The 16682-nt window shown below is 39.1% G+C and overlaps 1 protein-coding gene across 2 annotated transcripts in view; it reads left to right on the forward strand.

Moving 5' to 3' along the window:
- The first annotated feature begins 10710 nt into the window (after window positions 1-10710).
- The window catches only part of LOC126175359 (coiled-coil domain-containing protein 22 homolog), a 212214-nt gene continuing 206242 nt past the window's right edge, over window positions 10711-16682 (forward strand). Inside the window, exon 1 of one of the 2 annotated variants that reach the window (XM_049922110.1) lies at window positions 10711-11258. In XM_049922110.1, the coding sequence (XP_049778067.1) occupies window positions 11209-11258 (50 nt within the window). In that variant the 5' untranslated portion in view covers window positions 10711-11208. The remainder of the gene's footprint in view (window positions 11259-16682) is intronic. The other variant, XM_049922111.1, reaches the window with a different exon arrangement.

Below are 16682 nucleotides of genomic sequence, written 5' to 3' on the forward strand. Positions count from 1 at the left end.
AAAAAACCCACAAACATCACTTCAATCAATCACAAAGAAACATCTTTATCATTATTTTTACCAACATATTATTCAAAATACATATGTCTCAAATGTAAACTAATCAATTCTTTCTCCTCACCGTCCTCTCTAATATCTTTCTTCTCTATATATCCTATGTTCTCATTTGCATTGTCTCTCATTTGTTCCGATTGGGCGCCTTCTGCGCTTATCATTTGTCATTGCCGGTTTTGTTCATGTCCATTTGCTGGATTATGTCTTGGGTTAGCCGGTCGAATTTCAACATCATGTGGTGCTCCACCTACAGTGCTAGTCCCACCGTGTTCAGCGTAGTATCAATACTGGTTGCCGTACCTGTTGCGATCACGATCTTGTCCACGTCCTCGATCATTTCCGTTGTTCCACCTATGTTCGCGACTGTCACCCCAGTTTCTATACGGCCGGTCTCGATTATTGTTCTGTTCGCGTCGCGACAACCGGTCACGCCGTTGATTAGTACTACGGCCACGGCTGCTGTCGCGCTGCTGTGCCCCATAATAACTTTGTGCCTGATTAGGCGGGCATTCTCCTGTATTGTATTCCAACTCTTGAAGAAGTGTTTTAAACGTTTCCACGTCCTCTTTGCATCAGCCCGCAAGAATGACGTAGTGCAAGTGCATCGGCAATTTGGTGATGCATAGCCTAATTAGTTCCGCAGGTCCGTATGGATCGTATAGAAATTGATTCACCTGCAACATGTGGTCGAATAGGCGTGCTGGGCTGCCGAAACCAGACTGGTTCAAATTTGGCAGCATAATTATGCCATTCTTGACCCGATCTTGTGCCGCTTTCGACCAATAGGCGGACAGAAAGGCTTGTCGAAACTCCCGAGTGGAGTTGCAGTGCCGCGCTGCCGACCTCATGCGAGTCGCCGGTTCGCCTTCCAAATAGCCACACATATATTCTATCTTATGTGAACTTGCCCAGTCAGGAGGAAGACAGAATTCAAATTGCTCGAGCCATGCTCGTGGATGTATTCCTTTTTGCGCATTTCGAAATATCTCAAACTTTCTCACCATAAGGAAATGTTTGAAATCAAATCCCCGCATTTCCTCCCGGCGAGGCCCTTGAATGTTTCTATTTTTCTCATGTCTGCCCCTCAAAATAGATTATTCCCTGTAGTCAAAACCTCCCTCGTGGCCGGAGTCCCTCTCTGCACTGTTTGTACAGCTCTTTTTAGTGCTATTGGCGAGTTCGGAATCACACCCCATGCGGCTTTCCAGATGCGCCACGCGTTCTTGTAATTCGCCTGTTGCAGTTTTGTGCCGCCTGTTCACTTCGAACTGTCGCTTCTGAAATCTAAGAAGCGAACGCACTTCTTCGGTCTCTGCAACCGCTACCGGTGCAGTATTGTTATCGCTCTCCGTCACCTTCATGGTGCCTACGATGTCCGCTAATACCACAATCTTATCATGTATTTGTCTGTTGTCCTCCGCCCCAGTCTGCTTCAATTGTTGTACTTGCTGTTCGAGTGCGTTAATCGCTTGACTATTGTCCGCTACTGTGTTGCTAACGGACGCGGGACAATGCGTTTCCGCCTCCTGGACCCTGGAGAAAATCTGCTCGTGTTTCCTTTGGCCTACTTTTAGCTTGGTTACGTGTCTGCGTTAGTTCAATTTATATCCGGTACACACTAATCACAATAAATGTATCCCCCAAAAATTACGACAGTTACACGAAAGGTACCCAACCTAGTATGCACTTTTTCACATGCAAAACAAATTTACATCTTTGATCTAAGTCAGTGCAACTTACAAGAGAGAAAAAAAAAACACGATCACATATAAAACACACAAATATAGAAAACAAAACAATAAGACAAACAACACAACGCCGCTCAATAACGCTGTGAATCTTCTGAAAGTCTGCTCAGAAACAATGCAGAAGTTGTTTGAGTGCTACAGGGAAAAAGAATTAAGATTATACAACGCTCGCAATCTAACGTTTCAGAGATTCCAGAGTCTAGCGGAATCACAGAACAGGGCCGCCATGTATAATGTTGATGCATTAATTTGTTCTGAAAGCGGTGCTGATATTCAAGACAATAAAAGCGGGTTAAAAGCTGTGAGCTATCTGGGAAAGTTAACCTTGCATTACTGAGCAACTGTTTCACCAGGTATCCAGTCTAGCTTACCAAATACCCAACCAGACTAACATTAATTATAATCTTTTAGTAGTCATCTTACGATAACCGGTGATATATATATAAAAAGACAATTTAAATAAAAAGAAATAAATCAGTTTATATTTGGACATTTATTTTAACATTGATCATTGTTCCGTTAAAATTTCAGTATATTAAACTTGATTTATAACTACAATGGTGCCTTATTCAGGATTGAGAAAATGTGAGTTTGTAATCTTATGGGACACATCACATATGGAGTCAAGATTGGGAGACTGCATACAACACAACATTCATGAAATAACACACAAAGAACGTTGAAACATCTGTAAGAGGAAATTAACCGCAACCAACCGATTCAATTTTCACTCAAAGAAGTTACGTTCGTAGCGCAATCCTGTCCATCATGAAATTACCACACACTGGTATACTAAATTCATACTAACTCTCTGTGAAATCTTCCCGAAAAGAATAGCTGAGGGCTACTTTCATGATTGCACTACATGTTTCACGTGGTCAACTTGGTTTACACAATGAGTGTAACTCCACAATAATTTTGATAGTTAAAATAAATTACATCGAAACACAAATTACAAAAGAAAAACTTCAAACTGGTTACTATCGTCCTACTATCAACCTGATGGGTCAAACAATTGTATAAGCACGTGGTACTGGTCTCACAAAGTACACCCCACGTGGGTTGAACATAAAGAAAAGTTGCTATATTGAAAAATATTCTCAAGACGAGACGTTATAATCTCACGTACATTTGCATTTAAGATTGATGATCTTAGTTAGAGTTACGGATCATCCACACGTGGTTCCACTTTACTCACAAAGTAGTGACAAAGAAACTACTGGAAGATATTCTGAACTTCACACTCGAATTACACTGTGTTGCAGTTTAAGATAACATTAGATATTTTAGATCTAAATATGAAATAAAGGTGATTAAATTTTCAGTTAGGCTGAACATAAGAAATCCATTGTCCTACGGAATTAGCAGACATGCACTTAGCTGGAGGTCTTACCACTTCAGACGCTCGCCCCAGACAGACTGCTGTGGCCCCCCTACCGAGGGTGCTTAACAGATGAAAACGGAAGTGACCAGAGAGGCAGCTTCCTATACCAACATGACAAGGGATGGACAGGACCATACTAAGAATAGAAACCTCTCTGCTTTTATAAAGCGTAGCTACGTGTTCCAACGTTGGTCTTTACTGTTCTCTAGCAGACAGGCTTGTCTGCTACCATTAAGCATGCAACTAGAAATACATTTGCTCGTTCATCCTTTCACACAGAAGGGAAGGGGGATTGCAGTATCTTATCATATACAGTATATAAAAGAAAGCGGATGTAGGTTCCGTGTAAGACTGTGTGACATGAATTACATATAAACTGTGTTTTAAAGTGTAGTAGTATGACAGATCGTTCTTGATTATGTGTAAAAGTAACACGTTCCACTGCTCAGTCTCCTCCCAGGTAATCAGAAACACTACAGTAAATTTAGATGTGGAACGTAAGCCGTAAACAACAACAGATTTAAGAAATTAACATGAAATGAATCCAACAGAGACATTTCAATTTTTAGACTTCTGTTTGATTTGAGTTAACTTTAGGAGAAAACAGTTTTCAGAAGAGGAAGTAACTTTAGGAGAAAACAGTTTTCAGAAGAAGAAGTTACTTTATTAATGCATGCTTTGCATTTTCCATTTGAGTCAGAAACGTCTATACAGTTCATGTCTTAGAGAAATCTCCTAAAATTCTCAATTTTTGACTGATTTATTACCCTCCCATCCTCAGATTAGTAGATTTTTTTGCCTGACAAATTACAACATTTAGCACAAGTTTCTGCTTGTCCTGGTCAGATAGTCCATTTACTATAGGTTTTGTGATATGACTCTTTTTCCTAGATTTGTCTACAAAGGTGTTATCAATAACAGTTGTGACGAAGCAAGCTTGAATATTTTTACTTCACCTCTTTTTTTCCATCTGCCTCATTAAACATAGCAGATATTACTCCTCTTCCTGTAGATATAATTAATGCATCTTTCAGTACTGGCACTTTCCATAGAAAGCTGAAACAATCAATTATAAAACCATTATGCAGAAATGGGGATCGTTATGATGTAAAAAAACTACAGGCCTTTATCAATGTTATCTTGTTTTTCAAAAATCATAGAAAGAGTAATGTATGGAAGACTCTCTACCTTCCTAAAAATAAGTGGAATATTGGTCAATGAACAAAATGGCTTTCGAAAGAATAGATCAACTGAAACAGCTATATACAACTTTCTAAAAGTTGTCCTAAATTCCATTGATAATAATGAAGTAAATTGTGGGGTATTTTTAGATTTATCAAAGGCCTTTGACGTTATTGATCATAAACTACTGCTTGAAAAACTTAGTTGCTATGGAGTCCGTGGTACTGCTCATGCATGGTTTAAGTCATACTTATCTGGCAGATGCCAGAAAGTAGAAATAGTTCATGACGGAAAGTCACACTTTTCTGGTTATAAGGAAGTTAGTTATGGGGTGCCCCAAGGTTCGGTGTTGGGACCCCTGTTGTTCTTGATCTTTATAAATGACTTGCCAAACTATTTAACACAAGCTGATTGTGTACTTTTTGCTGATGATAGAAGTCTGTTTATTAAAGCTCAGAATGAGACTGACCTTAACAGGAAAATTGAAACAACAACAATTGAAGCAAGTAAATGGTTAAGGGACAACAGTTTATTTGTGAATGAGAAAAAAAAACATTATGGATGAATTACAGACATGTTTCAAATAATGTGAAGCCCAATATAACTGTGAAGCTAGGCCAACAGAATATACTACAAACGCCAAATACAAAATTCTTGGGAATTTGGTTAGATGAGCATCTAAAGTAGGAAAAGCATATAGATGTGCTCAATTAAAAATTAAGTAAATGTTGCTATGTATTTAGAATGCTCAAAAATTGCTGCAGTGATCAAACAATACTGTGTATGTATTATGCATTTATGCATAGTCTTTTACGATATGGTGTCATATTTTGGGGCAATTCAAGTCAGGCAAAACACTCTTTTATTATTCAAAAACGAGCGAGAAGGATCATAAAAGGAGCTGCACCTAGAGATCCATGTAGGGAATTTTTCAAGGAATATAAAATCATGACTCTTCCATCCATTTACATCTATAAAAGTATATGCTTTCTGAAGTGTCACCCCCAGTTTTCTTGTTTAAACAGTGAGTTCCATGACTATACAACAAGACAGAGTAATGACTTTCACAGAGAAGTGCATAAGAAAGCCCAGTACAACAAGAGTGCAATATACCACCCAAAAATTCTCTATAGTGCTCTTCCCTTAAAAATTAAAAAGATTAAGAAGCTGAGCAGTTTTAAAAGTGAACTCAAAAGAATGTTAATTAGTAATAGCTTTTACAGTTTTAGTGAATATATGAATTCTTCAGAAAGATAGCGTGCCTTCACCTATCTTATAAGTCACTCATATACAAACTTGTGTCGTGGGGTAGACTCTTTTATGTACACACAAAAATTAATTAATTTGTCAATATAGAGTGTTATAAGCATTGTTTCTTGTTGCTGTCCATTATACACAGAATATATGTAACTTATTTGTGTCTTATATTGTTACAAATTTATATCATGTAAGCTATAATTGTTTTTGCCCATATATTTAATTCAAATTGTTCACTGATATTTTTTTTACATAATATGTTGTTATTCATATTTTTTCTGTATGTAACATATGACAAATCCCATATCATTGTACATGATAAAACGGGTGCTCAATAAATCAAATCAAATCAAATCAAATTCATTTTTTATTTTGACTAATTACCATTAACATAAATGAGTATACCTTGCATATTCATAAAAGATAAAGGTTGGCCCTCAGTTTTAAAGAATATGACATTGATCTAATTTTGTGCTTAGTTTTATGTATGTAATAGATTTTCTGATTTATTTCGACTATTCCTAGTTAATACATTCATTACAGGGCGGAATCAGTAATTGTTTCATAACTTAAACTCTGTTATTGATATATAAACAAATATAAAATCTGTACTAATTATAGACGTTTTGAGGAACAACTAATAGTATTCTTAAAGGATCTATTTTTCTCTATTCGAAAACATGTTAGAAAAACCAGCCCCTAATTAATTCCAAAATAATTTCTAGTTTCGTCAAAAGTGTTGTTTGGGTAACTGTGTGTTAATTTCATAATTTAAACAAATAATTCGGCCTAAACCTTGTTGTAGGAAAAACTGTTAAAAAGACAGAAGTTTTCGATTTATTCTGTTAATTTAATGAGTTAAGTTTTAATTGTAATTTTTGTAAATTAAACTTCGAACAATGTGTAGTTTGAGCACCTGTTATTGTGAGGATATCTAAGGGCCTGAGATAGTCAGTCCACGGCCGAGTTTGAGATGTCAAACCTGTGTTGGTTAGAACAACAACAATGCTTCAGCTTAACTATGAAATAAATGTTACACAATTAGGCTGTGTTTTGAAAGCAATGACAGTGACTGTTCCATACGTACCTTGATATTCTTTAAGGACTGCGTGGTAAGGTTTTTACCGCTCGTTGATGTTCAACAGTAAACTATTGTAGCAGTATGTGGATGTTCGCCTGCAACCTATTAACGAAGCGTATCGGAAGTTAAACAATAGTGCACTGGCTATATAACTGTGTATTATTGGGGGTTTGTGGACAGTGAAGGTAAGGTACTATGAAACGCAAATGTACACCTGTCGGCTACATCATTTAAAGTAGTCAGTGTTGCACTTCCACAACCCATTTTTCAGCCAGTGTAGCAACACAGCACGTCGACACCAAGGACAACAAACGAGGAAACTAAGCTAGCAAACCATCACACAGCCTCAGAGCATTTACCAACCCTAGTTGCAAAGTTCACAGTAAGAATCAAATTGAATGACAGTTTTACTTATTGCAATAATTGTTCACAGCCAGGGGTTTTCAATAAATCCAGATTAAAATCACCAGCAACCACTATATCCTTGTTTTTCCCCCTCGGATATTCTGTTGTAATAAGGATATCTGTTTTTGTACACTGTCTCCATGAAAGCTGGATGAACCTTATTTTTCTGTCAATTTTTCAACATATGCAGTTTCAATCAGTATGAATTGTGTGCATTAAAATTTGTTATCTGTCTGCCTCTTTTATCAATGTGAATGTCATATCCAGTCTGTCTCTGAACATCTTTTGTTTCTGCCCTTCCTGCCCTAAAAACCTGCTGTTCTGTCACTTGCAACCACTTGCACTTCACTGTTTGTGATAGTGCCAGCCCCCCCCCCCCCCCCCTCCAACTCCCTTAAGTTATTTGCTACTAGCCCAGACAGTTTTCTCTTTCCTTTTCTGTTGAGGTGAAGGCCAGTATAATCCCACCTATTGATAGAATCAACAAGAACCACATTGATACAAGACCCCATACTTGATCCAAGCAGCTGTTCCACCTCTAAATTAACTCTTCTAACAGAAGAGTTTAAATGAGGACAGTCATGGCGCCTCAGAGCAGACACAAGCCCAACACCTGTATGTCTTGTTGCTGAAGCTATCTTTACCAGGTCACCCTCAATCAAATGAATAGGGTCTCCATCTATACTATTACCGACCCCACCCACTATTACCATGGTGTCTTCTTTGTGAAGTCTTTGCAAAGTGAACCCACAGCGTCTATCAGCTGATCCAGACTTGCACTAGGTTTTAAAAAAACTTGTGACCTGGTAACTTGACCCTAGTTGATCCTGCAACAGTTGGCCAACCCTTCTTCAATGTGAACTACCTAATAACAAAACTTTCTTCTTCTTCACAACTTTTTCTGACTTCTTACTTCTCAAACTCTTTGTGAAAGTTTCTTGTGTCCTGTCTACTCCTACATCTACTTGTGGCTCATCAGTTTACACCTTTGACAATAGATCAAATTAGTCTTCCACATTGACAACAACACTGTCCGAGAAAGTCCTATTCTTATTTTTTCCATAACCTGTTGTCGCTTCCCACCTTCTTCCTTTTCCTCCCTTAACCTTTCCAGATCTTGTTTTGCCTTATCCAGTTCCACCTGAAGGGCAGCAGTCTTCTCCTTCTGTTCCACTGCCTTCCTGTCTGCAGTAAATCCTACACAACCAATGAGCCTTGTTTATATCCCTGATTCCCAAGCCACTACAGTCACCCACATTAAAGAAACTGCAACAACCCTCACATCACAACCCATAACTAACACTCCTACAGCAAGTCATACACTTCTCACTCATGGAAAACAAATTTTAGCTTTAGTCTCAATTAAATTAGAATAATTTCACAGACTACTCAACTAATATTCAAAACTTCTGGAGAAATAGAAATGATTAATAAATGAGCTTGTTGCTCATGTGATCAGCAATGGACAGATAATGTCAGCCATCAAAACTTTCTCCCAGAGTAACCTTGACATTTCTGTGACCTGACGTGATGTGACTGCATGGCCAGTGTAGATGCCGCCATTTGAAATGCATTGCAGAATGTTTTGATGGGATGGGTCACGACGTGACATGATGGGCAGTGTGAATTGGCCTTTATCCTCTACAGCAAATGTGTTTCAAGAAGTCCATAGTACATGGGGGCACATAGAAGTTGTTTGTTGGTATAATGTGAAAAAATATTACATTGCTTAATTTACGAGAGACATTGTCTATATATCGTCCACATTGGAGTTTACTACCAAATGTAAATACCAAAACAATTATAGAGGTTACTTCTTTCAGTTTTGTTTCATATATGTATATATCTATGTGGTCTTCATTTTCTCTGTTCATGAACACCACGAACATTGTCTTTTTAAATTTATGATCACCATAAGCTACTCTGTTTGAGTCAATGGATTATGTTGTTTGTTGAAATATATGAGGTTCTTTTTCTGTATTTACTAACCTCATGGCACTGTAATACTTGTTTTTTTTTCACTGATTTCAATATTTGCGTGAAGAGACTCAACAAAAGTGAACCAAGTACTGATGCTTGAGATGCACCATGCTCTAACTTCAGATCTGCATCTGATCTCTGTAGTCACATATTGCTTTCTGTTCTCAATCCATTGTACTGCATGTTCACACATACCATAGCTTCCAAGTTTTTCAATTAGTTTTGTGAAAATCAATGCATCAAAAGCTATAGAAAAATCCAAAAAACTTAGCAGATAACGAGTTTTTATAACTAGTGCATTGACTACTGATTCTTTTGGTACTCTTTTCCGTACATTTCCCTTATTGGGAACCATATGTTTCTCTAGAATTATAGTATGTCTCCTGTGCATAAAAATCTCTGTTATTTTTGAGAAACCAGATAATAAGGATTCTGTTCTATATGTATTTAGGTCATCTTGTCATCTTTCTTATGTCTTTGTACAAATGGTTCAAATAGCTCTGAGCACTATGGGACTTAACTGCTGAGGTCATCAGTCCCCTAGAACTACTTAAACGTAACTAACCTAAGGACATCACACACATCCATGCCCGAGGCAGGATTCGAACCTGCGACCGTAGCGGTCCTGCAGTTCCAGACTGTAGCGCCTAGAACCGCACGGCCACCGAGGCCGGCCTATGTCTTTGTAGTCTACTACTTTGTTTAATTTAAACCTTTTTCAGAATACCCCTTGTGTGAAGCAGCTGTTCACTGTATCCGAAAGTTGTTGAAATATTTCTTCACTCACATACTTAATTCGATACTTAATAATCTTTTGCAGATACTGCTCTATGAGTGAAAAATGAAAGACTACTTGTGTGTATCAAGAAAAGGGACGATTCCAATACTGAACCTTGTGGAACACGACCACTCATTTGTTCTCACTCAGAGTATGATTCATCAAGAGAAATGTATTATCTGATATGACCGTTTACTTGCTATCTATTATAAGTCGAGTGAATCACAAACCGATTGTACCGCGGAAGTCATAAGTTTGAAGTTTCTCATCAATAATGTTGCGATTTACACCTTTAGAGACCACCTTTTATAATATTTTGATACACATTAAGTGAAATCGTAGGGGACAGTGGAAAAGCTGTTCCGAAAATCAAATTGTTTTTGTCTAATTGGAGCTAACTAAATAAAATTGGTTGCTGTTGTCTTCTGCTTTGCTTCCTGAGTGTTCACAATTACTTTAAAACCACAGTCGGCAAACCTAAAAATATATTCTAGTCTGTTCTTGTTAATTTAACCTGTGAAATCACCCATTGCACACAGGTCTTCTTCGTACGCAATAGAAATGATCTTTTAAATCCCTATTTTAAATATACGCTAGACACTGTCACTGCCCCACCATTGTTACAACACCAGATTATTTTACCAGTTTTTTCTACTTGGTTTTATTTAGTATTTCCAGAACTCATCAAGTTATACTGCAGCATGGTGATCAATAGATGGAATAAATGTTTGTAAATGATTAAACAAATGTTTAGTAGTTTGATACGCGACTGATGTTGAAATAAAAATTTATTTTACTGGGTGTCATAGCACTTATGCAGCGATAAATTGAGCGTGGAATGCGAACAGCGCAGTGATGTAACCAAACCTGTGACATCGGCGTGAGCCGAGGGGCGTGCGCTAAATGTATGTTGATCTTGAGTTGGCGATGTGTTAGTAATTAAGCCGGTTAAAATAAAGTCTCTGATTTAGTAGAAATGTGTTGAAGTTTTGAATAGGAATTGCGTGGATGAAACATTAGTGAGAATATGTTTACAGTGTCAATGGTGAACTTCCTGTGTGTCGGAAAGGATTTTAACCGGAGTGGGAAACTGGAGAGTGTACTGAATATTGTGCTAATTATTATGTTAACGTAGCATTTGAACGGCAAGTGATTTACGTAATTACAGTACATCCTATCTTGCGATTCTTTGGAGAAACGCTACACATGATGTGAAAAAAATTACCTAACCGTTTAGTACAAGACAAAAACTGCGTTATTTCTTTCGGTACAAGGATAAAGGACTGCACGGAGAGAAGTGTCCGACTGGAAACTTACGTACGTGATCATATGATTTACGATGGAAGAAGTGGATAAAATAATTATTCACTCTTTGCGGCAGGTTGGATGGTAAGTTTGTGATAGGTTTTAGTTGATAATGAGCACCCTGTAGTTACTGTGCTGTCAAACCACACATATCTGAATTTAATAATTAGAAAAATTGTTTTGTCGTTGCATGCGAGTGTCATGAAAGCTAACTAAAGTGAACGGCTTATGAATGATAGTTTGGTAATATTTCTGAACGTTCAGAGGTCTGCTACAACATTATTAGCAAATCTGATTGTATGTTCTGAAGACTGCAACGAATGTGATCAACACGGCAGTAAATAAAGTAGGGCAAAACAGTTTACTTTGTGTGAACGAGTTGACAAGACGATAATTTTTGTTTATTTTATTTGTGAAAATGTGTTGATAATCTTTAGCGGTCTGTGCTCCAGGTTTCCTTTTAGCAGAGTTCATAGTTATAACGCCCTCTGTTTTCAACAATTGTTGATTGGTAACGCTTTTTATTCGTTTGCTAATGTTCAGCTGACTTCTATACACCACAGAGGCACTATCTACCAACTGGTAACACGTGAAAATTATGTCTTGCAGAATTTGCTGTTTGCAGGCATTACTGGGATATGCCTGCATGACAACATAATTCCCTGCTCCTCCGAAAACAGTGCCAGATATTTAAAGAAATGATATCTCATCAAATTTGAAGCTATGGAGGGATAGAGGGGGAAACATTGGTATACATTTCGTTTAATGCCATTAAGAGCCAGCATTTTGATAGAAGGCAGATGAAACAGTGAATGTCCTCAGCTACTCTTAGGTTGCCACAATGTAATGAAAAATTATAAATCAAACATATAAAAGTGTTAAGATGGTTTAACTGGTTGTTATCAGATTTGTGTGTGTGTGTGTGTGTGTGTGTGTGTGTGTGTGTGTGTGTGTGTGTGTCAGATGTTATGGACATTGTTTTATATTCTGAAAAAGTTAATGGTTCATCCTTATCCACATTGTGAGCTGAGCTCAGAAATCTCTGGCATAATGGTTTTGTGATGTTTTTGTGATCAGGAATTGTTCTCGGTAAATTGTTCATTATGTCATCAAAGAACTACGGAAATAATGTTGGAAAGTTTAATGACGTGTTGTATGTTGGAGGGCATGGTTGGGACAGAGATCACTGCCAAAACTGAACATTTTGGATGTTGTGAGAATGATATAAGTTTAGAGCTTTTTTATGTCTTATCTGTCTACTTTGTTTTGAACAATAGTCACAGCATTATTCCAGTTTTTCTGTATTGTTTCTTCCTACAGACATTGAAAAAAGCTGTTTGAATGTGTAGATGTAGATCATGCAAAACCTAATATTGTATTATCTGACATGAGATTGATTTGTTTGGCAACTGAGAGCTGCAAAACTTTAGTATATACAAATGAGATAGGCTATATTTTTCTAAACTGAATTCATAATTACCAAGAGAGATCTACAGATAACTGTTTTGACCAAAACCTCAACTGAAAATTATTCTGTGATAGAACTCTGCCCACCGCAGCATGTTATACTGCACAAGTGTTTATACCTAAAAGAGTGTACACATAGGAAGCTGACATTCTGGTATCCATTTGAATGTGATCATTTCATCAGTGTGAGACCAATGGTGCCTCATGAAGAGGTTTATTGTTAAAATTTCAAAAGAGCAAGTTTGGGAAGAGTCAGGTGACATTCCTTCCATGTGTGTCATGAAATGACCACATTTAATCATTGTCAACCATTTGTCATTCACTGCAGCATAAAGGTGTCCTCGAGACTTTTCCGTGCGCCAGCCATAAGAGCAAGTACTGCTCCTGCATGTTTTCCGTCATTAATCAGTCTATCATTGCATTGTCACTTAAGACTTTCCTTGTGTATTGGGATCCATCAGAGACATTCGTTTATCCATTTACACCCATTTGCCTTGTTTCATTACAGTAATAAATAAGATTTCTACTCCAGTATGTTCTGTGATAGGCTTGTTTATTTTTCTGCCTCTCCAAGTAGTTGCTATCATGCATCTCTGCATTGCTTGCAAAGCAACTCTATCTTTGGGTAATTTTAGGATTAAAACTACTGTCTCACTGCTGCAAGTGTACACATACAGTTGAATACAGACTGCTAGTAAGCAGTCTCTCATAGACACATCGAGATTAAAGTAAAGTGTTGAAACCTGTTTAATTTAGCCAAATTAGGCTAGGGCATTTTTCTTTCTTGAGCTGTCCGTCTAGTCATTTTCAGTTGTTCTGGTTCTGTGACTTCATTGATTATGTATACTATTTTCCATTCATTGTATTCATTATTTATTTGTTTAGTTCTATTGTAATTGATTGGTTTATCTACTTTCTAGATAATGGTATTAAGATCTGCCATTTGTTGTTGAAGTTTATCCTTACCAGAGCCAAAGAGTAGTGTTTCCACAGATAATTAAAGATTGTCCAGATATGTTTCACCAGCAAGTATTCCTTCATTATTTTGACATTTTAAGAAAACAAAAACTTCCTTTAGGCCTCTTGAGAGGAGTTTTGTTGAGATGGAATCCCTTAAGATGCTAAATTTCTTGCTAAACTGATGAAGCCTAATTTGCAACTGTAGCATGATGTATATGTTCTCCAGTATACTAACATTGGTTGAATTAGTACCTTGTTTCTCAAGGGCTATTGATATAGATTTTGCTGAAATTGAATCAAAACTTGTGGCAAAGAGATTTCTCTGCAATATCCTTTTGTCCCAGAGGACGGTCCAGCAACATAAGCAGGCAAACTTTTGGGAAGTAGGGGGGAACGTACTGGTGGAAATAAAGCTGTAACAGCAGGTTGGGAGTTTTGCCTGGATAGCTTAAGCCAGTAATATCATGTCGACGTAGGGCAAGGTTCGAGTTTTGAGTCCCAGTCGAGCACACAAATTTTAAAATACTAGGAAGTGTCAGAACAGCCTCCCACTGTGCTGAAAATTAAAAATTTAATGCTGGAAGGTAATCTGATGTCTGTTAATCCCAAGCAAATTGGAAATTTCTACTCGTTCAATTCTGTAATTTCATTCACAACTAAAAAATACTTTGAGTGGTTGTACACAGGTTCAAATAGATATAGGTTGCGGTCACTTGACCCCTCACATTACTTCCTATCTTTGTTTACTTCTTCTGGTCCCATTCCAGTTTCGACCAATGTACTTTTCAGAATTCAAAGTGTGAATTGCGCAAGGAGGAGCACCCAGTGTGGCCATCCTGTCACCCAGTTCTGCACAAATGTCCTTCCATATCCAAAACTTAACACAATAGCTAGTTTGTTTAAGGGTCGATTGCGATGTACCTGCAAGGCTGTAGCCCACTGACAATGCAGGGATCCAATACATTTACAGGGGACCCAGAGACAACAGGGTTGCTACCGGTGCCTTCATCTTGGCCTTTGAGGGTGATACATTGCCTGAAGAGGTCAAGGTGATGGTTCACCACTGTAACGTTAAACCTTACGTCCCTCACTCTATGCGGTGTTTTAAGTGCTGGAAATTTGGGCACATATGCTACAGCTATATTACCACCGCCATCACAAGTACCAGTCGTACCACACTCTGTGCATCGAACAGTGGGTCCTCTGGGCCTCCCGAATACATCTGCCCACTTGGTGGAAGGGGAAAATCTCCTTCTGTTGCTCCCAAAGTACCTACTTCAGGAGTAACGACCCCCCCAAATACCGAGTATCTCGGTCCCCTCCTCCCAGCCGGAGAAGCAACAGTCTCCTGCGGTCGTCTTGTGTGGAAGGGTTCCCAAAGGACCCTCTCTCCCAAGGTCTCCACTAATGCCACAGCGGAAACTCGCCAGTGGTTGAAGGAGCCAAAAGCTACTGGGCAGAGAGCTTCACAGTCCTCCTCCATGCCTGAAGCTACTTCTGAGAAGTCCTCCCAGCAAGCCCCTAAAGAGAAGTGAGAGGTCAAGCAAATAAAGAAGTCTACTAAGAAAAAGGACCCTCCGGTGGCCCCAACACCACCACTCCCTACCAGTTCTGCACCTGCGGATGAGGTGGAGATCTCAGTGGCCCCTGAGGACCTGGATCTCACTGATGCCCCATTCACAATAGGAATGGATACAAATACTCAATTGGTGGCAGCAGGTGATCCTGAGGTGTAATCTGCCTCCTTGCATGCTTCATACCATCCCAGCCTCATGATAATGTCATCCACCAGTGGAATTGCTGTGGTTTTTCCCACTACCTGGTTGAGCTACAGCAGCTCTTAAGCTTTACACCTGCTTTCTGCATTGCCCTCCAGGAAACCTGGTTCCTGGCAGTGCGGACCCCTGCCCTTCGCGGCTGTAGGGGATGTTACAAGAACCATAGCGACTATATTAGTGTCAGGTGGAGTTTGTGTGTATGTCCTGAACTCAATATGCAGTGAATCTGTGCCCCTTCAAACTCCTCTTGAAGCTGTTGCTGTCAGGATAAGGACAATGCAGGAAATAACTGTCTGCGTCCTCCATATGGTGCAGTACGCCTGAACGCAATGGCTGCACTGGTTCATCAACTCCCTAAACCTTTCCTACTTTTGGGAGATTTTAACACCCATAATCCTTTGTGGGATGGCACTGCACTTACTGGCTGAGATAGAGATGTCGAAACTTTCCTGTCTCAACTCGACCTCGAAACTTTCCTGTCTCAACTCGACCTCTGCCTCTTAAATACTGGGGTGCCCACACATTTCAGTGTGGCTCATGGCACGTACTGGGCCATTGATTTATCCCTCTGCAGCCCAGAACTTTCCCATCTATCCACTGGAGAGCCCACAATGACTTGTGTGGTAGTGACCACTTTCCCTTCTCCCTGACACTCCCCCAGCACCATTCCCCCGGATATCTACCAAGAAGGGCTACGAATAAGGCAGACTGGGAAACTTTCACCTCTGCTGTCACTGTTGAATCTCCCGCCCATGGTACCATCGATGTGGTAGTTGACAGGTCACTAGAACGATTGTTTCTGCGGCGGAAAAAACAATCCCCTGTTCTTTAGGGTGCCCCCACTGAAAGTCAGTACCCTGGCAGTTGCTGGAAATTGCTGTGGCCATTAAAGAGCATCAGCGAGCTCTAGAGAGACATAAGCTACACCCTTACCTAGAGCACCTAATAGCTTTTAAACATCTCTGTGCCCATGTTTGCCAGCTTATGAAAAGACTAAAACAGGCGTGTTGGAATAGGTACATCTCAACCATTGGGTGCCATACATCACCTTCCAAGTCTGGACGAAGATCACACGTGTTTGTGGGTACCAGACCCAGACAGGTGTTACTGGCATTAACATCAATGGTGTGTTATCTACTCTCACAAATGCAACTGCTGATCACTTTGCTGAGCACTATGCTCGAAACTCGGTATCAGAGAATTATCGCCCAGCATTTTACACCCTCAAATGGCGGGTGGAAAGGAAAGCCATCACATTCACTGAATGTCACAGTGAACATTATAATGCTCCAAATCGGATCCA

Source organism: Schistocerca cancellata, chromosome 3 (genome assembly GCF_023864275.1).
Source record: "Schistocerca cancellata isolate TAMUIC-IGC-003103 chromosome 3, iqSchCanc2.1, whole genome shotgun sequence".
NCBI lineage: Eukaryota > Metazoa > Arthropoda > Insecta > Orthoptera > Acrididae > Schistocerca > Schistocerca cancellata.